Genomic DNA, 22,370 nt, shown 5'->3' with positions numbered 1-22,370 from the left:
AAGATTCCATTTTTAGTTAAACATATGGTATGATCTACTAAATGGAATCCTTCTGGCAATATCAAAAAGCAGCTAGGGCAATAAACATCTGATTGCGTGTTTTGAAAGGTTCTACCGTCTACGTGCAATTTTAGTCATTTGAAAGTAGTAATTTATTATGAGGTCTGTAATTTAGACGCAATTCTGGTTCTGAATAGGACCAGTCCTGTGGAAAGCCAGATTAAGCAACATATATCATATTGATTAGTTTAAATGTCGGATATAGTTGGAAATGTATGAATATGGATGTAGGTTAAATATCGGATATAATTGGAAATGTATGTCGTTAAGTCTAAAATTGGTATGAATAGGGTGTAAAGCATGGTTTTCAATACCGGACTGGACCGGACAGTTGGACTGGAAAAAACGGGAACTGGTCAGATGATCGGTTCTGTTTTCCGCAAAAATTGTTGATTTTGATCAGCGAACTGCTGAACCGAGCAGTTAACCATTTGAACCGTTTAGATTGTTTTTTATTTTTTTGTTAGAATGGGCTGAGTGTTTGGTTTGAATGGTTAGACCGTTTGACCCGTTAGTTGGACCCCTGACCAGTTTGGTCTTTGGGTTGGTGTAAAGTATAAATACATGAGAAATGTATGTTTTAATAAGTTATATGAAGAGAAACATTGCAATCAAAAATGTTAGGACTTTAAAAATGTATATGTATATCATATAATAATTATCACTTGTTTTTTGAAATAATAAGTATGATTTCATTTTTAACATTTAGGTGTTTTTTATTTTATATGATTATAAATTAAAACATATAAATCATTTAAGGTCGATAAAGTAAATTAATTTTGTAATTTTTTGGGAAAATTGTATGTTTACTATATTTATATAAATAATAACTCTACTTTTTTAGATAATAAATATGCTTTTTATTTTTAACATATAATTTATATGTAAAATAGAACATATAAATCATTTAAGATAGATAAAATAAATTATTTTTATAATTTTTTTGGAAAAAATAATTCTTAAATTGTTTATTTTAATTTTTATAATGATACTTTTCAATTTTTGTTAAAGTTCAAAAACAACCCAAAATTGGTCAGCTTACATTTTGTCAAACTAGATATTAATATGCTTATATATATATAAGCATATTGGACGGTCCATGTGAGCATGTCTCTCCTATGAGAGAAGCTATTTATCTATTTTCTCCATTTTTTGTATTTATTTATTCTTTTGTTTTAAAAACATAAGAAAATAATAATTGCCTATTTTGATTAGACTAATAAAGTTGCACAATGTTGGAAAGAGAGAGAGAGAGAGAGTAGTAACACAACATAATAAGGTAAAATATCAATAAATCAAATAATGCAAATAGGTTGATGTTAAACAATTAAACGTAAAACAACAAAAATAAAAATATTATTTTAAAAAGGCACTAAACTTTCACTTAAAATTAATAAATATTAACAAAAGTTAGTAAAAATTAAACCAAATTTAAAACACTAATAAAAGTAAGAAATTTAAATATAAAAAAGTTTAATTGATAGTTTTAATAATATTATGATATAAATACGAGTTTGATATGTTGCAAATAGAACCGGTGTTCTAATGTTGTATTTTTTTGTTTATTATTTTTTATTTTATTAGATAAATTTGTATTAATATATTTTTAACTAATTAATTAATAATATTGGTAAAATTAATAATTTTTAGGGTAAAATATAAAAACCTCACCTGAAGTTTCTGACAAACATAAAAAATCCTCTATAGTTTCACTTTAGCAAAACCTCCCTTCTATTTTCAAAAAAATCGACAAAAACCTCCCTTCTGTCAAAAAAATTATATTTTTCAAAATACCTATTTTACCCATTTACAATTGATGTGCATATGTTTTTACTAAAATAGTCATATCTCAGCAACTCCATAATCCAACACTATTTATCTTCTTCTTCACCATGCACAGCAGTAGGGGAACCATAAGTCTGTCCTTGGCTGACCCCTTCCCCAAATTGAACAGATTCACATCATGAGGCTTGCACTCCTGTACTTCAACATTTGGATCATTCTCAACCCCTTCAACATCATACTCATTGCTGTCGCTAACGGCGAAAGATCCACTCCCCGCTGTTGATGACACAAGAGGGCAGCTCTCAGGGTGGAGCTTCCTGGACAATGCCTCTTCCTGGACAATACATGAGCAAGCATTTCTTCTCAATTCTTGTGTCTTATCATTTTGAGGAAATATTCGACGAAACAAGAAGCGAGCACACTGCATCTTTTCACAATCGGAGGCTTTCGTCATCTATTGATCCTGCCATCAACACCTTCGAAGAGAGCCCAAAGATTGTCGAAATCGATACAGTAAGACCCAAGTCGAGATCCCGTAGAATCAAGACCTCAATGTCGGAGTGCGGAAAAGACCCAACTTATCAAATGGTCTCCTCTCCCCTTCCATGCCAGATTCCTACTCATCTCTCTATACCGGATTGCCGTAATTTCCAGGACTTCGACTGGAGCTTCACCGGCGACGAATGTAGGTTCTCCACCGCACAGAGCACCCCTCGGTTTGTAAATTCCGGTGGGTCCAATGCACCTGTTACTCCTGCTAAGAGCGTGTGCGGCGATAGCTTCTTCCTGGGACCCAGCTCTGGCCTTTGATTTAGAGAACTGTATGACCTCACCTTTGGAGCACTGTTCAACCTCAGATGGGTTGTGCTTAGATCGTAACGAGAATCTGGATGGGTTGTCCGTCGACTTCCTGTAAAAGGGAATTGAATGTAGAAGTTGCTGATCTTTGATTTCCTTTTCGGCGTTCCTCCGATCGGCTTTCTTTTGCCTCAAAAAAACAGAAAACCACCATTAAGGAAGTCGATCGGCCTTGTCATTTTCAGGCAACTAGAGGAACAGAGTTTCACACGCTCAGTACAGAGGGAAAAGGGTATTTTAGTAAAAATAAGTATACAATAACTCATATAGGGGTAAAATAGGTATTTTGAAAAATATATTGGTTTAACGTTTTCCACGTTTTCCGTCTTATTCATTGACGGAAGAGAGGCTTTTATTGATTCTTTTGAAAATGGAAGGAAGGTTTTTGTTAAAGTAAAACTATAGGGGAGGTTTTTATGATTATCAGAAACTTTAGTGGAGGTTTTTACATTTTACCCTAATTTTGATGAATTGTGTTGAGACCTTCATTGGGCACCAAGACTCATTAAAAATGGTATAAAAGTAAAAAACTAATGCAAATTTAAAATGTAGAATATGTTTTATTACTATTATGAAGAAGACAAGCTAAACTGGTTTGCCTAAAAACCCGTAACATGTGATACATGACATATAATAATAATAGTAATAATAATAATAATAGTAATAATAATAATAATAATTTATATATAATTTGAAACCTAATAAATAATAACTATAATTACTAAAAAATACAAAAGTTAATTTAAATATTAAAATTTAACAAGCTTTTATATAGTATAATTAATATTAATAGGATAATTAGAACTAATAGAAATATAAAATTAGTATAATTAATATTAATAAGATAGTTAGAATTAATAATAAAAAGTAAAAATTATAAAAAATAATAAAATAACCATTTATTCAAATATAAAATAATAATTATATTTGTATTTATAAAAGTTAGCATATGCATTTATCTATTTTTTCCTTTTTTACATCTTTTTATTTTTCTTTTGTTTTAAAATATAAAATAATAATCATTGTCATTAACAAAGTTGTATGTCATTAATATTTAGAGTTGCACGCTATTACCACGATATTATATTAATAGAGAGAGATTATATTACAAAAGAGAGACAATTAAGAGAGTATTAATGAGATCTAGAGAGTGATTGCATTTATATTATTACACACACACAAAGAGAGAGAGAGAGAGAGAGAGAGAGAGATGTAAGACCTTTGAGTATTTTAGGCTCTCCTTAAGGACTAAAGAACTCATGATACAAAACCGCTTAATTATTAAATATAATAATAATAATATATAAATAAAATATATATTTTGGGGTAGGAAAATTAATTTTAGTTATAATAATATTAGTACTAAGTAATAAATAAATAATAATATATTAATATTAATGATTAATAATAAAAAATCTTTACAAATACTAAGATATTAATTATTAAAGACTAATAAAATAATAAATTATTAATAAATTTGTTAGTTTGTTCCAATTCCAACTCCAAACAACAACAACAACAACAATTGAAATCCAATAAGATGGTTACAAATTAAATGCAAAAATGATCCAAAACCCAATATAATAATTAGATGCGAATGTAGATATAGATTTCATAATCGAATGTAAATGCAAGTTCATTTGTTGTGATATGAATCCAAACCATTAATAGTCCTAATGTCTACATCGTGTGGGGTTGGTGTATATTTGATTTAGACCTAACTCAGAAGAAAATAATTGCTTGAGCTCGAAAATTTGTTGGTTTAGTTGGGTTTAGGCTAAGTTATAAACGATCATCCCTAAGTAGGAGTCTTAAAACATTTATAATTAGGTCATTGTTAGTCTTAATATTTTAATTAAATTTTATAGTTTTTATATAGAATGCAAGTGGTTTATTTTATTATATTTAATATATTTTTTACTTATTATTATTATTATTTTTTATGAACTACTAATTTTTATTAATTTCTTAATTTTTAATAGTTGCTAGATAAAAATTTGCTAAAATTTAATTTTATTTATTAGGTTTCGAATTACATTTTTATGACAGTTAACCAATTAATAGGACTTGAATGTGAATAGGGATAGTAGTGTTCCCAATTCCATTGGGTACTTAGCTTTCTCAATCTGATGGCACTGATGATGGATATTGCCTTGGTAGGGATGGGGATTGATAATGATACCAACTGAAGATTTGTTTCACAGTTTTAAACCTTGAGCTTGGATTTAGATTAATTTAATTATGACTAAAAAGTTAATCTATAGATTAATTTAATTATAACATTTAATGATTAATAAAATAAGATAGATTAAATAAAAGACTAATGGATAATATAAAAAATAATTATCTATTGAGTAATTAATAGTAATTTATTGTTTTTATTAAAAAATATTAATATAATTAATCTAAATTATTAAATTATTTTTTATAATAAATTACTAAAATTATGAATATATTATCAATTTCCATTATTTAACTTTTCCTTGATAAATCTCGTACATCGCAAAGGTCCCCGTTAGTATTTATACTAATATTTATATATAATTGCATATAAGATTGTATCCATCTATACAACATGATTCATAGGATGCATATCCTTTATTGACATATACCTCCAATCCCAAATTCCAAAGACCATGTGCCCAACTGTACCTTTGTGAACATCACAGTTGTACCTGCTGCTCTGCTTATGTAGTTATGTTTATGTACGATAGGAAATTGCATATGCGTATGCGTTACTGTCCCACTTCTTACGGATAGGAACTTTGGGAGAAACCAGGCAAGCCTAATGATTGAGATAATAATTATTATTGTAATAAATAGGATAAAATATAGAAACCTCTCCTCATGTTTCTATTAATCATAAAACCTTTTCCTTGGTGTCACTTTTTACAAAAACTCTCTTTGTAATATAGAAAAAAACCTATAGTGACCTCCCTTTTTATGAAAAATTATTAAAATACTCCCCCAAAACTTTTCATTTTTACTTCAAAAAAAATAATCTATTGAAAAGAATAAAGTAATTTAATTTTATAAAAAACATTAAGTATAGTAAAGTCTATAAGGGCAAATCTGGTTTTCTTTTGATCTAAAGACCAAAAAACCTAAAAAAAAACAAAAATGCAACCGTCGCCTGAGAGATTCGAACTCTCGCGGGGAAACCCCATGTACTTAGCAGGCACACGCCTTAACCACTCGGCCAAAGCGACGTTGATGTAATCACCGCTTTCCCACAAGTGAAAACCAGGAAAATATTATTAAAACAGAAAAGGCATTCACGCTTCGGAACTTCCTAGTTTAAGCTTCAAGCTATCACCGAGATTGGCACTAATTGCGTCTTAACTGTTAAGTCGTTGCTTTAATCTACAAATTCTGCTTCAAAACTATCGATTCGAACTCCTTGTTGAGAGTTTTCTGGAAGTTTAACCCCTCACAATTATTTCTTTGGAGCGATGGTTCTATCGCAGAAGATTCATGAAGCCTTCAAAGGGACCGTCGAGAGGATTACAGGGCCTCGTACGGTCTCCGCATTCAAGGAGAAAGGTGTTCTTAGCGTCAGCGAATTCATTCTCGCTGGCGATAATCTCGTCTCCAAATGCCCTACCTGGTCTTGGTAAATTTCCTGTCTTATCTCTCTTGATTTGATTTCGTGGGTTTTGATTGTCTGTTCCTTGTTCAGTTTCCTTAACTGGTTATTGACCAGTTTGCCATGTCCTGTCTATTTTCTTTGTTGTTTCAACTTTCAAGGATTTTCTCTGAAATTGATTTAGTTACCGTGTTTTCCTTAACTAATCTAGTTTGGGTTACTTGTGTTATGCTATGTTCTGTTATTTATTTATTTTTCTAATCCACTCACTGGTTAGTCATGATGCATCAGGGAATCTGGGGAGCCGAGCAAACGCAAGTCCTACTTACCCCCTGATAAGCAGTATTTAATCACTAGAAATGGTATTGAATCTTCTCTGCTATTTTATCCCTTTGTTTTAGTTTTGGTGTTTGAACCTTTATATATTTTGTTAAGGGCTCTCCTGGCTTCATTTCATCAAGATTGCCTTGAGCAATGATAAAGGCCAATGCAACATATTATGTTTTAGTTTTTGGTTTTTGCCTTACTTTTCTTTCTAGCTTAGGATGTCCGTTCATGTTTATTTTTGAGCCTGAAAAGAAAAAATAGTTGACGTTTGATGATCTGCCACTTACCATTCGTAGTGGTACAGTGGGCCCGTCTGTTTTGGTCATTGTGTTTCTGAATGTACACTTCATATTCTGTTAAGGTTTTATCTGCTGTTAGTTCACGTAGGTTACTGTCGTTGTGGATGAGAAAAGAGTGTAGTTTGTAGCCGGTAATAGCTTTCTCTCATTCTCCATGATATGAATATTCTTGTCATCCAGCAGTTGTTTCTTTTGGTTTCCTTGAAAACATTGGAGATGAAAATCTTTCCTGACAAGCAGTGGGTTTCCTTGCAGTGCCTTGTTTACGAAGGGCAGCATCTGTGGAAGAAGAATATGAAGCTGCAGGAGGGGAAGTACTTCTTGATAATGAAGATAATGATGGTTGGCTAGCAACTCATGGGAAACCAAAGGGTATGCTACTTTGTTAAGCTAGACATAAAGGAGTAGAAGTATGTCTGAAGTCTTGAATGACCTTCTATTTTCTCCAGAAACCAAGTGTGACGAGGAGGAAAATTTACCTTCCATGGAGATCTTAGAGATCAGCAAGAACAAAACTATTCATTCAATCCCCTCATATTTTGGTGGTAAAGAGGAAGAAGATATTCCAGATATGGAAGAGTATGAAGATCCTGATAACCTTATTGAGACAGATGCTGTAAGTTGGTCATTGGTGCTATTCTTGACGAGAACCTTCAACTAAATGAGAAAGATTTAATAACTTCTACGCAACTCTTGGATTTGTAGCAAATAAGACTTCATACATGAAGCCTTAAATTCTATTAGATAGTTTATTTTATCACTATAATCCTGACAGAAAATCTGATAGCATGTGACTTTTATTCTTGCTTAAAATTGAATGACATCATATATGTTGAACTAAAGGATCATCTACACAATTGTCAATTCAATAAATCCTTATCCTGAGTTCCTGGCTATCTGGGTTAATCTACCTTTCTACTCTAGATGGACCATGAAAATATTACCGGTCAAGAAGTTCATTGATGGCTTGAAGGTTTTGTCCGTTACTAGAGCATTCTTTAGAATGCTGTTATAGGGATATTTCCCAGCATAGGAAATCATAAATTGTAACTTTACCTTGAATTTGATTCTCTTTATAAATATTAGCACTAGGAAAAGTAGGATGTATGATATTGAGAAGGGAATGTGTCTATGCCCTTTGCTCTACACCACTTTCTACAGCTTTCTTTCTTTCTTTCTTTCTTCCTAACCATCTTATAGTGTTTACTTTTGGTGGCTTGTCTTTGTTTGCCTTTTGCATCAATTTGAGGCTTTGCATGTAATGATAGATATACTGATATAACAAAAAACAAAGCATTAGTTCGTTTTATGCTGACAAACCGTCGGTATTATGATAGATCCTCTATACTTGTGGGATCAATCAACCTTCAATTGAGAGTCCAATATATAGCTGTTGATTGGAAATTTCTCTTTAATCCTCCATTTCTCACAATTGTACATTACCAAAATACCAATAAAAGAAGATTTGACTTTACATAAATACCATTACCAACCCTTGTCTATTCCTGGATTAGTCTTCTTTTCTGTTTTTATTTTTCTGATCATGGTAGAAGTAGTTTACTTAGTCTAAGAGCTGGCGGTTTTGCATTTTTCTTTTTTCTTTTTTGTATAATCAGTCAATTGAAGCTGGAGGTACAAGTTCAGGCGTGAATTAATAGTTAGGTTTTGAATTTAAATTGCATTGATGGGCTGTTCATTTTTTTTTATTATTTTTTGAAAGGTAAAATTCAACAAATGTTTGACCCTGGTCCAGCCTACTTTACCCCCTATTGGATCTTGTTAATGTTAATAGAGATCAAACTTTCCCAGTTGGTCAATGGCTCACATTCTTCTATCCCATTTCTGATTGTAGACTCATATTGATGGTTCAAATGGATTTATCTTTCTCTCTCTCTCTATTGTGAAGCATCTAGTTTTTTTCTTTTCTCCCTTTCTGTTAGGTGTGCTAACCGCAATTTTCAGCCATCCTCTTCTTTGTTTTTATTTTAATGAATTTTACACATTCCTTCATTAACAATCCCTTTCAATACTTATGGTATACTACTAAAAATGCAGGCAACACTTCAATCTACATATCTTGTGGCTCATGAACCTGATGATGACAATATTCTCCGAACTCGAACATATGATGTTAGCATCACGTAAGTAATTGTTTCCTTTGATAATAAGCATGCTCCCTCTCTACAATAGGGATTAGTGTTTTTATATGATTATAACTTTCTTATAATTTTTCTTGAACTTCATTTATGGTTTCCCTCAGTCAGTGAACGCTGATATGGTGCATAGCTGGCACTGGGGCTATATGACTGTTTCTTGATATGTATTTTCATTTTTGATCTTCTTAACGTTTATATGAATGACCGCATTATCAAACTTTGATTTATAAGGTTTCATTCTCTCCTCCTGCCTTTGATATTTGATTAAGAAGTTAATTTGAATATGGCTAAGCTATCATTTTTCTTGAAGTTTGTGAATCATTTAGTTTACAATGTTATCATTTACTGAATGTGAAATTTGATGCTTAATCTTTTGAGGAGCAGATGGGGTTATGCTATATCAAATTCAAAGCAAATAAGGACATTCATCTAATAAACTTGATTACATCAATGTTGTGTAATTACATGTGAATTATAAACTATAAAACTACAAATTAAATCAGTTAATGATTAAATGACAACTTTCACCTGATTTTCAGAAAATTACTAGTTTCTTGAATAACCTCCTTGGTTGAAAAGAAATACACATATGTACAGGGATCAAGACCCTAATTTTTATCTCTACATGCTCCTTCCAAGTACCAAGTTAAAAATGGGTTGCCTACTTAGGTCTCTCTTGGTTGTGGGGGAGATTGGTTTTGAGTACTTTTATTTCATGTTTTGGAAGCTATAGTACTTCGATACTTATACATGCCAAGCATACTGGTGTCGTCCTCGTACATGATATGACACTGGATACTGCATGGGTGCTTGTATATCTGCTTTAAAGCTGTACTTTATAGCATTGAAAGATTGAAAATATATAAATTGGTATGTTTTTACAGATTGAGCTATAAAAGATTCTTTACATGTTCGAAGTTTAATTAAATTTGGCAAGAGGAAAGTCTTGAGAAATGACATTTAGATATAAAAGTATGATATAAGCATATTACATGGTAGGGTGCATCTTGGATGAGGTTAGCCAGAACACCCCCCCCCCCCCCCCACGCATCACACAAACACACACACACACACACACAAAAAAAAAAAAAAATCAGGTTGGTGAAGGCCATGCTAGGGTTAGGGTTGAAAAAGATGAAATCAACTTAACTTTGGGCCGGGTTAAGGTTTAGGCCTTAGTCAACCCAACCTGACCTGAACTCAACATGCCTGTTTATATTTGCATATATAAGCATTTATGTATGTGCATCAATACTTTCTTTAAAGTCTAAGATTTTTAGTGTAAAATAAGTACAATGCTCCTAAAATACTCATGCTAAAGCTAGTTAACCCTAAATAGCTAATTCTAAGTCTAAATGAGAAGATTTTTTTTCCTAAAAGAAAAAACATGAAGAAATTGGGCCAACCTAATCCCAACCCAACCCTATGGGGGGCCGTTGGTAATTGAACAACTTGGGTTGGGTTAGGGTAGATCTCAACTGGACCTGACTTGCAATATCCGTGTCTGGGTTTTAGGAAATTGAGAGTTGTATGGCCATTTCCTGTATCAGTGTTTGTGTCATGTCTGTATCTATATCTGGGCATTATATTTTGGAAGGAAAATGGATGTGAGGCTATTGTGTGTATTGCACTTGGCTACTCACAGAAGTGTTGATGGTGATGTCCACTGATCAGCCAAGTTAATAATATTGGCACTCCTGGAGCTAGAGTTTATGAAAATTCATGTTTATCACCAAAGTTTACGTACTGTTTCTTAAAAAGCCTGCATGCATGGAAATATTAGATGTTCTTACGATCTTCTAGCATTACTAAAACACCTCCCGTTCTCATTTCATTGCATTGCCATGGATTGTGACTTCTCTTCTTATTATCCTTTTCCAGGTATGATAAGTATTATCAAACTCCACGTGTTTGGCTTACTGGATATGATGAGGTTGGTGTCCACCTTGATTTTGCTTATTATTATAGTTTTTGCATCCATTGGAGAATGTGGGAATGGTAAACTCTAAGTCTGTTAAGTGTGGGAACAGGGGTTCAAGTCTGAGAACAGCCACTTTGTGTGAAAAATGCTAATGGTTAGGTATGTATTCAGCCTAGGGGTGATCATGGGCTGGACCCAGGCCAGTCTGGGATTCTGGGCCTATAACTTTAACGATAAAATATAAAATATATAGCATAAAGCATTAAGCATTATAATATAAATATAAAAATAACATTTTTGATAGATTAAATCATTAAATATATAAATAATATAAAATACAAAATGTTCATGGGCAAAATGGAGGAAAAATTATGATGCTGGAAAGACATGACACTGGAAGAGCTGTGACCAATCAAATGCCCTTGTGAATTTTGATATATTGCAGTTGGTTACCGCCTTTATGATACTGGTTGATTGGTTACAAGTTTTTCCAGTATCACGTCCTTCTGGTAACTGATATCATAGTTGAACCTCAAAATGCAATGTAGTGGCAGCAATTTACCATCTATGAATAACTAAGAGCTGATCCTTAAGATTGATCTTGTATAACCTAGAAATGTCAGCTTCTCCATTGGCTTTCTCTTTGCATCTGCCTGAACCATAGTTCTTGGGAATATTGCATGCTAGGAATATAGGCTTGTCTTCAGTAACAATGTCCTAATTTTGGCAGACCTGAATCTAAATGATCCATATATCTGCTTATCAAGCTGGATGATCTAAAAATGGAGAGTTACATCATTAAGAACTTCCATAGAACATTCAATACACATTCCATCACAGCCACTAGAACTAATTGCACTGGTTGATTCTCTTCCATCTAAGTTTTTGGCAGGCAAACCACCAAAATGTTCTTTCAACTCCCCTGTTGCCATTACTTGAGTAGAAATCTGTTGAAATAAAAAATATGAAAGAAAAGTGTGTTTTCTTGAAGAGAGAAGGAAGAGAGAAGAAGAAGAAGAAGAGAAGAAGAGATCTTGAGAAGAAAGAGAGCAATAATGTGGCGGCCCCCTTATTATTTATATTAAAAATATAAGACAAGTACAAAGACTACTATGTCCTTATAGGGTGGCAAAACATAAAACAGTATGTAAAGGACTCAAAAAACTAATAAAATTTGGACTCACATAACTGCTGTGGTCCCCACTTTCTATCTAACAACTAACATAACACAACTACTCTTAAACAACACAAAACTAACTAATCTTCAACACTCCCCTTCAAGTTGAGACTTGAGAGTAAATGTCACACATTCCCAACTTGCGTAGGTCATGTTCAAGTTTGTTCTTTGCAACCCCTTTAGTGAGAACATCAGCCAACTGCAACTCTGAAGAGACATAAAGCAAGCAAACTTCTTCGGTTGTTACCCTCTCTCTTATGAAGTGCCTATCAACTTCAATGTGTTTTGTTCTGCCATGCTGAATTGGATTGTGGGTAATATTGATTATTGCCTGATTGTCACAGTACAACATCATAGGGTCCTTTGCTTTCATCCATATCTCACTCAATAGGGATCTAACCCAAAGTAGTTCTGAGACACCATGAGCCATGGATTGATACTCAGCCTCTGCACTTGACCTAACCACAACTGCTTGCTTCTTACTCTTCCATGAGATCAAGTTTCCACCTGCAAAGGTACATACTCTTGATGTAGATCTCCTGTCATCTAAACACCCTGCCCAGTTTGCACCTATATAGGGTTCCAACTTCAGATTTTCATGGTTTGAGAAAAGAATGCCTCTGCTGGGGTGCTTCTTCAGGTATGCAAGTATTCTCTCAATAGCTTCTTAGTGCTGAACCCGAGGTGCATGCATGTACTAACTCACAACATCGACGAGATAGGAAATATCTGGTCGTTTCATATACAAATATAACAGTTAGCCCACCATTCTTCGATATCTCCTCACATCTTTTACCAACTCACCATCCATAGCATTAATTCTATGATTTGGATCAATAGGGGTGTCGGTTGGTTTGGATCCCAACTTCCCAGTCTCTCGCAGTAGGTCAAGTACATACTTTCTCTGAGAAATGAAGATCCCATGCTTGGATCTTGCAACCTCAATCCCTAGGAAGTATTTGAGCTCACCAAAATCTTTGATCTCAAATTCTTGCTGCAATAATTTTTTGAGAGCATCAATCTCCTCCAAATCATCCACATATACAATTAGAATTGAGACAGGAGCATCTCTCCTCTTCATAAAGAGGATGTGATCAGACTGGGTTTGTGTGTACCCAAAACGGATGAGCGCCCCTCTAAACCTGTCAAACCAAGCCCTAGGTGACTGTTTCGGGCCATACAATGATTTTCTGAGTTTGCACACCTTTCCTTTACCAACATTTTTATAAAATCCTACTGGAATGTCCATCTATACCTCCTCTTATAAATCACCATTGAAGGATACATTTTTAACATCAAGCTGAAACAAGGGCCATGAGTAGGTGATTGCTAGAGACAAAAGAATACGAACTAAACTCATCTTAGCCACTAGAGCAAATGTTTCCATATAATCAAGCTGAAACAAGGGCCATGAGTAGGTGGCTGCTAGAGACAAAAGAATACGAACTAAACTCATCTTAGCCACTTGAGCAAATGTTTTCATATAATCAATGCCATAGGTCTGAGTATACCCTTTTGCAACCAACCTTGCCTTGTACTTCTCTATCCTGTCGTCAGCCTTGTACTTTACAGTGAACACCCACCTACATCCGTCTGTCTCCTTGTCTGGAGGAAGATCAATTTTATTTTTTGATAAATAACAACAATTTCATTAAAATAATGAATAGATACAAGAAGATCCCCTTAGAGGCCCAAGGAGCTACCTCTCCAAACAACAAATACACAAACTACAACAAAGAATATTTCCCAAGTTTGGTAGAGGGGATAGGAGGAAGGGCCTAAAATGAGGAGATTATGGCCTTTTCATGGGTTTTTTGCTATTTTGTCTCGATGAAAAATATTAGCTGGAATGTAAGAGGGTTAGGGAGTGCAAGAAAGAGAAGGGTGATCAAAGACCTACTCCGAAGGGAAAAACCCGATATTGTGCTGTTACAAGAATCCAAAATGATGGAATTAGATGGGAGATGGGTGAGGAATTTTTGGAGGTCTAGAGGTTTAGGTTGGAGCTCGTCTCCTTCTTGGGGAGCCTCGGGGGGGATCGTAACACTGTGAAGGGTGGATGTGGTGGAAGTAGTGGAAGAATTGATAGGTAGATTCTCAGTTTCCATTAAGTGTAAGAATGTAGAGGATGGGTGTGTATGGGTCTTAACCAATGTTTATGGCCCTAATTCCTATAAAGAGAGGAATGAGATGTGGGAGGAACTATATGCAATCAAGGGGCTATGGGATGACCCTTGGTGCGTGGGCGGGGATTTTATTGTCATTAGATTCTCTGATAAAACTAGTAATCCCCAACAGGTAATTACAACAAGCATGAGGAAACTTAATGGTTTTATTGAAGAATGTGAGCTGAAGGAAATACCTTTGCTGCAAGACAGTTACACTTGGTCCGACCTTCAGGAAACCCCTTTGTGTTCGAAGTTGGACAAGTTCTTATTTAACCTTGCCTGGGAGAATAGTTTGGAAACCTTGGTTGCTAAAGCGTTACCCTGGGTCACCTCCGATCACTGTCCTATCCAGATAGGTACCGAGTTTTTTCCTATAGGACCCAAACCTTTTAGATTCGAAAATGTGTGGCTTAGCCATCCAGATTTTGTGAAAAAAGTGAAGGAGATGGGTTTTCTTGAGTTTTCCCACCGTGATCACACTGTTTTGGTGCGACCCAAAATCCATGATTTTGGGATCTGGCATCCCATCTTTTCTCATCCCATCCCCCTCTTTCCCTCAAAACAAATATGAGAAAAGAGAATATTTTTGGAATATTCCCTTTTTTCTCATCCCCATGCCAAAGGGTTTTCAACATGGAGAAATACATGGCAAGGGGTTTGTCTCCCTGTTTTATACTAATCACCTGATTCCTTAGCTGATAGGCTCTGGCTTCTGTTTCTGAGAATAGGTTTCAGTCACTCCATCCCAAATCTCCTTTGCAGCATTAGCCCTTAGAAAACTTTTGCCAATGTGAGGTAGCATAGAATTACACAGCCAAGACATCACCATGTAATTCTCCTGTACCCATCGAGAGGAATCTATATTTGGTTTCCTCTCCTCCCCAATGATGTACCCTAATTTCCCACGGACACCAATGGCCATCTTGGCTGATTGTGCCCATTCTAAATAATTTGTACTATCAAGTTTTATTGTAGTAATGATTCTAGACCCAAAAATATCACTACCACCTCCAACGCCCAGTCCCATGGTACCAGTGGATTTCAGCTCGGTACTCCAACTCTCCATCTTGCTTCAAACATTTCAACAGTCCGAAAGAAAAAGGTTGAGAGCCTCCAAGAACAATTTAAAACCACACAAAGAGGAATAAAGCCTTATGGGAAAAGAAAACCCTAATCAGAGAGAATTCTCTCTCCTCCCACATCTCCCAATAGAGAAAGAGTGAATCGCCCACTCCAGAGGCCCAGAAAGGTCCAGAAAACTAACCGCCCCCTATAGAAAAATAAAAGAAATCCAACGATACCTGTGCACCCAAGATCAGATAAAAAACAAAGAGTCCAACTTTTCTAGGACTCTTCCCCGTACTCCAGTTCTTCCTGATTTTGATGCCAAAACGTAGATCACCTTCCCGATGACTAGATCTCACCAAAAAAATCCAAGAACTGGGCAATTTATAGCAGATCGATCAGCCCTTTGTTACTTCATGCAGTCGGCCAATTTAGGGCTTAATGAGAATGCTTCAAGAACCCTAGCCGAAGCTCTGATACCAAGTAGAAATCTGCTGAAATAAAAAATATGAAAGACAAGTGTTTTCTTGAAGAGAGAAGGAAGAGAGAAGAAGAAGAAGGAGAGAAGAAGAGATCTTGAGAAGAAAGAGAGCAATAATCTGGTCGCCCCTTCACTTATTATTATATTAAAAATATAAGAGGAGTACAAAGACTACTATGCCCTTATAGGGTGGCAAAACATAAAACAACATGTAAAGGACTCAAAAGACTAATAAAATTTGGACTTACATAACTGCTGTGGTCCCCACTTCCTATCTAACAACTAACATAATACAACTACTCTTTAAACAACACAAAGCTAACTAATCTTCAACAACTTGCACAAAATATAAAAGGGAAAGTCAAATCTAGGAAATATAAGATTTGCGGCAGGGATGTCTATTCTCTTAAACCCAAATGGCATTAAAAGCTCTCAATTCCAAAGCTTTCACAATGGCGGCCTCCCAAGTTCCTAGGTTTAGGGTTTGTAAATTAGTTTTGTGTAGATTAAATGATCACCCCTAATTTCAGCCCACCCTTCCCATGACCATTGATAATAGCTGGGACCAACATTGGTAATGACTTTAGTAGTGTTAGATGACAATGACATTTGATTTATTACTTTGCTATAGACATGCTATGGCATGCAAATTCTGTAGTATGGGTTACTTACGCAGAAGAGTTGCGATAGGTTGGTGGCCTATTGCAGTCAAAATTTTGGTTTTCTGGTTCACTTCTGTGAATTCACTTAATAAGCATTACATGTTATGGAAAGTTATTATTTGTGTACAGATAAGAAGAAATTAATGAGTTCTCTTGCCAAGGTAATTTTGTAGGGAAGTCAATGATTGCATTTTCCTCCAAAAACTTGAGCATATTCCTATTTGGACAGAGCAAGAGCCTATGCAAGTCCTATTTCATATGATATTAAAATAAGGAACTATTTAAGTTTCTGAAGGTCGATTTTTCGGGGTTTTAAATACCTTGACCAGGAGGGAAACATTGGCTTCCTGTACTTAATTTCTCTATAATACTGATCTTATTTTTTGTTTGTAATTTTGTTTTTTGATTTCCATATGTGATTGCTAGAATTGGCATTCATTTATAAGAATATTTTTTTTTTGTTATTTTTTTTTCAGTCAAGGATGCTCTTACAACCAGAGCTTGTACTTGAAGATGTTAGTCAAGACCATGCCCACAAAACAGTAAGCTATTTCTGCCTAATGGTTTGACTTATTGCATGAGTCCCTTTAGCATTCTGATTGATGGTTCCTTTTCATGGCAAATTTGTTTCTGAACTTGTTAAAATTTGGGCTTCTATGTGTAATCCATATAATCCACAACCCCTGTGTTTATTGAAAGGCACTCCCTTTAGTTTCTCTGTCTTGTATGTCTTATGTTTTGATTATATTTTGCTTTATTGGACATCCAAAATGGTAAAATAGTTAAGCATATGAACTCATAATAGGAAAGAGAAAGCAAGAAGCTTTCCTAGAAGTGGGAGGAGAGGAATGCCAGTTTGTGCAAAATTTGCTAAAGCTTAGGTTCAATCCAGTCTCTGCCTCCCAACACCCCAGATAGCAGGGACCATCATAGGATAATGGCCCTTATGGGAGGTAAGGAATATAAAAATTTCTTGGGAAATGACTAGAACACTGTTGAGTTACTAAGGGTCACCTGTTCCCTGTGCATGGGGATGACTAGAACACTGTAGGTAGGGTTGTATTACAGTTGTAAACTGTCTGTATCCATTTATCCTAATTTAAATCCAATCTGATTTATGACCCAAATTCAATAATCAGAATATATCCATCTCAAGTCTCTTACGAGTTATTCATTTGTTTATTTGTATCCCTACCCAAAGAGTCACCTGTTGGCTATGCACTAAGGATGCGTTCAAAGACTAACTCATCGATGACATGATTAGGGAAGATACCCATGGCAAACTCATCTACATCAAAGGAAGATATACAGTCAAGAATGGTCTCGATGACTTCAAAGAGTAGTGTTGATGGGTATTCCCTAGGAAACTGATGGATGGCAGGAAGGAGAAAGTTCTATTAGTTAGCAATGGTTAACTAGTAGGGTGTGAGAAATACTTCAGATCTAATATAGGAGGGAATGGGAAATGGTAGGTTTTTTTGTCTTAATTCAGAATAAAATGGAGAAGCAAAGGTGAAGAAAGGTCATACCTTTAGAGAGATATAGATAGCAAAGACAGAGAAAGATCACACGTTACCTGTAGGTAGCTTGAAAACAAAGTTTTGATCAGTATTTTAAAAGGCATGGGAGGCGTATGCCTTGAGGTGGGCCTCCAGGTGAGGCACCCCCAAAATGCCCTGAAGGCGTATGCTAGAGGCATTGATACTTGAGGTGTATGCCTCATATGCCTTTTTCATGAGGCATGCTAGAGGCGTATGCCTCATGTGCCTCACACACACCTCATGCAAAAAGACAGGAAAAAAAAAAAGAAAAAAAGAAAGAAAAAAGAAAAGAAAGAAAGAGAAGAAAAAAGTGAAAAGAATGAAAAGAAAAATGAGATGCTCCTTCCTCTTCTTCCTCATCCCCTTCCTTTCAAGGAGGCTTTATGCGCCTCCTTGTTTTCAGGAATCTTACACCTCTTACGTTCTGAACTGCACCTCACACCTCTAGGTATTGGAATGCCTTTGCATCACACCCCTGCATTTTAAAACATTGGTTTTGGTTCCATTATTTCACTTATTGAAATTCAATGCTTTGGATCTTTTAGACTCCTATTTAACCTCAAAAACTGGTAAGAAACGGTAAAATGGCCGTAACTCTCTTAAAATATGTTCGAGTTACAAGATATTGGTCTCATTGGATTGGTAGCTAAATAACCTATCTAATAACACCCAAGCAAACAGACAAGTTTTGTCAGGCCAAAAGAAATTGATGTTATTGCAATTTCAACTTTTCAAGACTGTAATAAGACTGAAAAAAAACCTCTAATATGACTTTTTGAACTAATTTGATCCTTGAGGGAAATTAGTCCTATGATCTTATCCATACAGTACTACTAAAGTCAAATTGTGAAATTGCCACTGGTAGGGTAAAACCCTTGGACCCTGGAGCCAGCCTGGGTGGCGTTCAGTTCCAATAATTTGGAACCAGACCCTACCCTATAACAAATTGGGTTTGAGGTCGGTTCCATTTGGTTCCAGGAAGACCTACCCATTTTCTCACCCCTACTGTTGTTTCTGTTGCCTTATTTAGTATGTGTTTTGTACAATATTTATTTTGGAAAACAAGAAAAATGGTTGAAAAACACTTTTTGATGTTTCTTGGCAGCTTGGTGTTATTAAACGTCATTAGGCATCACATAAGCTGAATATTGAAAAAATGTATTGGCGTTGGGAGAAACATTAAAAAGAGGCTTTTTCCAACAGATGGCTTTCACACAAATAGAAACAGGTTTATTTGATAAATGATTTAATCAAACAACACTTCAGGGGAAATGCCTATGTGACAAGCTAACACATAGGTGATTGTATTCTCTATCATATTTTTAGTATCAACGAAGTTCTTTTCATCTTGTTAACAATCAAGAAAAAGTAAAAAAGAAAAAGAAATAGAGGAATTAGTGATTGGGCCGTACTTCCCTATATCTGATTTTAATTTTTTTTGGTAACATATCTGGCTTCATTGAACTTGGTGCATCACTGATATGTCGTATCATCGTACTCTAAATTATTCGTTGATGTGAAATTAGTTTTAGTTGTACATCTGTTTGCCCTTATATGAATATTGGGATTACTAGTGAAAAAGGAGTTATAACTTGCATTTTATTGCACCATTTCTGGACAAACATGATATCCTTTTAATTCTTCATTTCTGGGACTGAGGTTATTCTAACTGAATGTGGCCCAAAATTTATGTATCAGTGTAATATTTTTTATTAAAAGAATTTTCACTACAGGTGACCATTGAGGACCATCCTCATTTGCCAGGGAAACATGCATCTGTACATCCATGTAGGCATGGTGCTGTGATGAAAAAGATCATTGATGTTCTAATGTCACGAGGAGTTGAACCACAAGTTGATAAGTAATTTTCTTTCTCTGCCACCTACTTCCAAAATTCAGAAATTGTTTTTGCCCACAGAATTTAGTTCATGTTGTGATGCATGTGATTTAGATGTAATTTTTTTTTATTTGTTGCATGACTTTGAAATTTCTTTCTGTTTTTTGAATTTCTTTTTCTACTTTTATAGGTACTTGTTCTTGTTCTTGAAATTTGTGGCCTCTGTAATTCCTACTATTGAATATGATTATACAATGGACTTTGACATGGGTAGCTCGAGCAATTGATTTGAGGTAATGACATAAACCTATACAGGATCCTAATTTGTTCTTGGTCACTGCTTGATTTAGATATTCTAGATAGCATCTTCATTACTTATATGTCATGTCATCACAGTTTGACCTCCGGTTCAACCCTGGTTGAACCTCTAACCCATGAACCTCCCCTTTCTCTGGTTCTATGCTCGGTTTGGTATTCTGAACGTTGGATGTAACCATTATTCTGAAGTGTCAAAAACGATGTAGCAAGAAGGGCAATTTGGTTATTGAAAGGGTTTTGAGGGCAACACTCATATAGGCAAAGGTTAAAACTGTTATTATGAAAGCCTAAAAATATCATTACCACATGCTAATTGACAAATGTACGATATCTGTAATTATTAGACTTTAATTAAGTGCAGGGGTAATTTTAGAAACTTGGGGTGGGTTGTTATTATTGTTATCGTTGTTATTATTATTAGAAACTTGGGGTGGGTTATTATTGTTGTTATTATGCTGGTGGTTTGTTTGAACCAGATGGAAGATGTGATGGTAGAGCCGTAGAGGAAGTGTTTATGCAGCTGCATCTCGTGTGGCCCTTCCAAATCAACCCCCCACTCAAGAAAACGTTCTTGTGCTTGTACATATGATCTCTACAAGATGATATATATATAACTGAAATCCTTGTGGCATTGGTGACGATACAAACTCATTTAAAGCTGTTCAATCCCTGATTTCTTCTGTAACCATAGCTTGTTTCTTCTGACATGGAACAGCATGCTGAATCCATTCAGTTTGTTCAGTATGGAGTTGCGTAAATGAAATTAATTTAACATTGCTTCATGGGAATAGGGGTCTTGAATTGGAATTGGAATGGTGCATTTTGATTCCAATGGAATCACAATCTGGTTTCCATTCCTGGAAGAATGGCATTCCCCCATTTGTGGGAATGGGAATGGTCCTTCCCTCCCCCTCCCATTGGAAATGAGAATCCATTCTAGTCGGTTCTGATTTCAATTCCTGTCTGAACCAAACAGGTGGGGGAATAGACCATTCTGATTCTGATTCCAACTGCAAACTAAACGGATCCTCGTTTCTTTGCATAACCCATCGTTCTCATCAAATAAAACAAGTTGATTTATTGTGTCAAAGGTTCTGTGCCACAAGCCTTTCCTGTAACTTTCTACTCAAAATGAATGGTCAATCTTGAAATAACTTTCTGTTGACCCTTCTGCAATGGTCCATCCATCAGAGCCTCTTAAGCTGGAGAATCAATTGTGGGATTCATGCAGTAGGATTCTGGATCTGCTCTCTACGATTAAGAAGGTTTCTCTTTTGTCCCTCGACAAACATGCAACGCTTAAAATGATTCAAGCGGGTGGATTCAGTTGCAGTTTGCACATGGCACAGTCTCGTTCAGCAACAAGCAAGTTAGCAATTACCACCTATACACCTACATCAATATGATTGATTGAGAACACAACAAAAAGGAAGAGAAATGCGATGATCGGCCAGACGCTTGGAGGCTGTAATTCTGTTTACCTTGGCCGGAGATGGCATGAACTGTTGATCAGAGATTCAACCGTTGACAGGGTATGGAGGCGGTGAAATGAAGAGGAGAGACCCAGAACAGATTCAGCTCAATAATATTTTCCCATGTGTTTCTTTTCCTAGTGTGGTTGCATACTTGCACCATTTCATTGCGACCCCACATACTTGAACTTGCATCCTAGTCTTTCTCCAATCAGATCTCTTACGGTCTTACCCACACTTACCACAGGACACTACAGCTGCACATCAGAAACATCTTTTCATGAATAATAACATGTAAATATCCTAAGATGTTTCCAATGTACAACTGTTAATTCGTCTTTCTTGTTCCATCACACAAATGAGATGCAGGATGAATGAAATCCATGGAGAATATTCCCTATTTCTCATGCATCCCACTCTTGGCAACCGCATGCGCCCTTAATGTCATATTACTAATGGGACCAAACTAATGATGGTTTTGATTTTTCACCCACAATACGTGAATCGGAAATCTTTCCCCCTTGACATTGACCCGAACTGTTTGATACAATTGCATTAGGAATTCTGAGGAGACTCAACTCAAATTACTTTAAAAAAAAGGTTTCTACGTGGTAGTATGTCTGGCCTTAACTTCTATGCTCCATTCACTTTTTGATA

The 22,370-nt window shown here is 35.3% G+C and overlaps 1 protein-coding gene and 1 non-coding gene across 3 annotated transcripts; one reads left to right on the top strand and one right to left on the bottom strand.

Annotated features, from left to right (window-relative positions):
- Nucleotides 1-5,830: 5,830 nt before the first annotated feature.
- Nucleotides 5,831-5,912, bottom strand: TRNAS-GCU (transfer RNA serine (anticodon GCU)). The gene has a single exon. It is a non-coding gene; the product is annotated as a tRNA-Ser (tRNA).
- A 55-nt stretch (nt 5,913-5,967) lies between these two features.
- ATG3 (autophagy 3 (APG3)) lies at nt 5,968-22,113 on the top strand. Of its 2 annotated transcripts, none has more exons than XM_088949089.1 (10): nt 5,968-6,316; nt 6,581-6,651; nt 7,171-7,287; nt 7,365-7,531; nt 8,971-9,056; nt 10,953-11,004; nt 17,022-17,087; nt 19,820-19,947; nt 20,114-20,216; nt 20,718-20,985. In XM_088949089.1, exons 1-9 carry the CDS (start codon nt 6,156-6,158, stop codon nt 20,208-20,210), a joined length of 945 nt encoding a protein of 314 aa, XP_088805215.1. In that variant the 5' UTR covers nt 5,968-6,155; the 3' UTR covers nt 20,211-20,216; nt 20,718-20,985. The 2 variants fall into 2 exon arrangements, with proteins under 2 accessions (XP_088805215.1, XP_088805216.1); XM_088949090.1 differs by lacking the exon at nt 20,718-20,985 and adding an exon at nt 21,433-22,113 and having other exon boundaries at nt 5,988-6,316.
- The last annotated feature ends 257 nt before the right edge of the window (nt 22,114-22,370 follow it).

Source organism: Nelumbo lutea, chromosome 6 (genome assembly GCF_056320005.1).
Source record: "Nelumbo lutea isolate HS-2025 chromosome 6, American lotus-T2T, whole genome shotgun sequence".
NCBI classification, from domain to species: Eukaryota; Viridiplantae; Streptophyta; class Magnoliopsida; order Proteales; family Nelumbonaceae; genus Nelumbo; species Nelumbo lutea.
This window is presented reverse-complemented; position numbering and strand designations above follow the sequence as displayed.

Bases quoted from the DNA above. Each gene is read 5' to 3' on its own strand.
- ATG3 (XM_088949090.1), top strand. From the start codon at position 6,156: ATGGTTCTATCGCAGAAGATTCATGAAGCCTTCAAAGGGACCGTCGAG. The intron at 9,057-10,952 runs GTAAGTAATTGT...ATCCTTTTCCAG, and splicing joins ACATATGATGTTAGCATCAC to GTATGATAAGTATTATCAAA. The intron at 17,088-19,819 runs GTAAGCTATTTC...TTTTCACTACAG, and splicing joins AAGACCATGCCCACAAAACA to GTGACCATTGAGGACCATCC.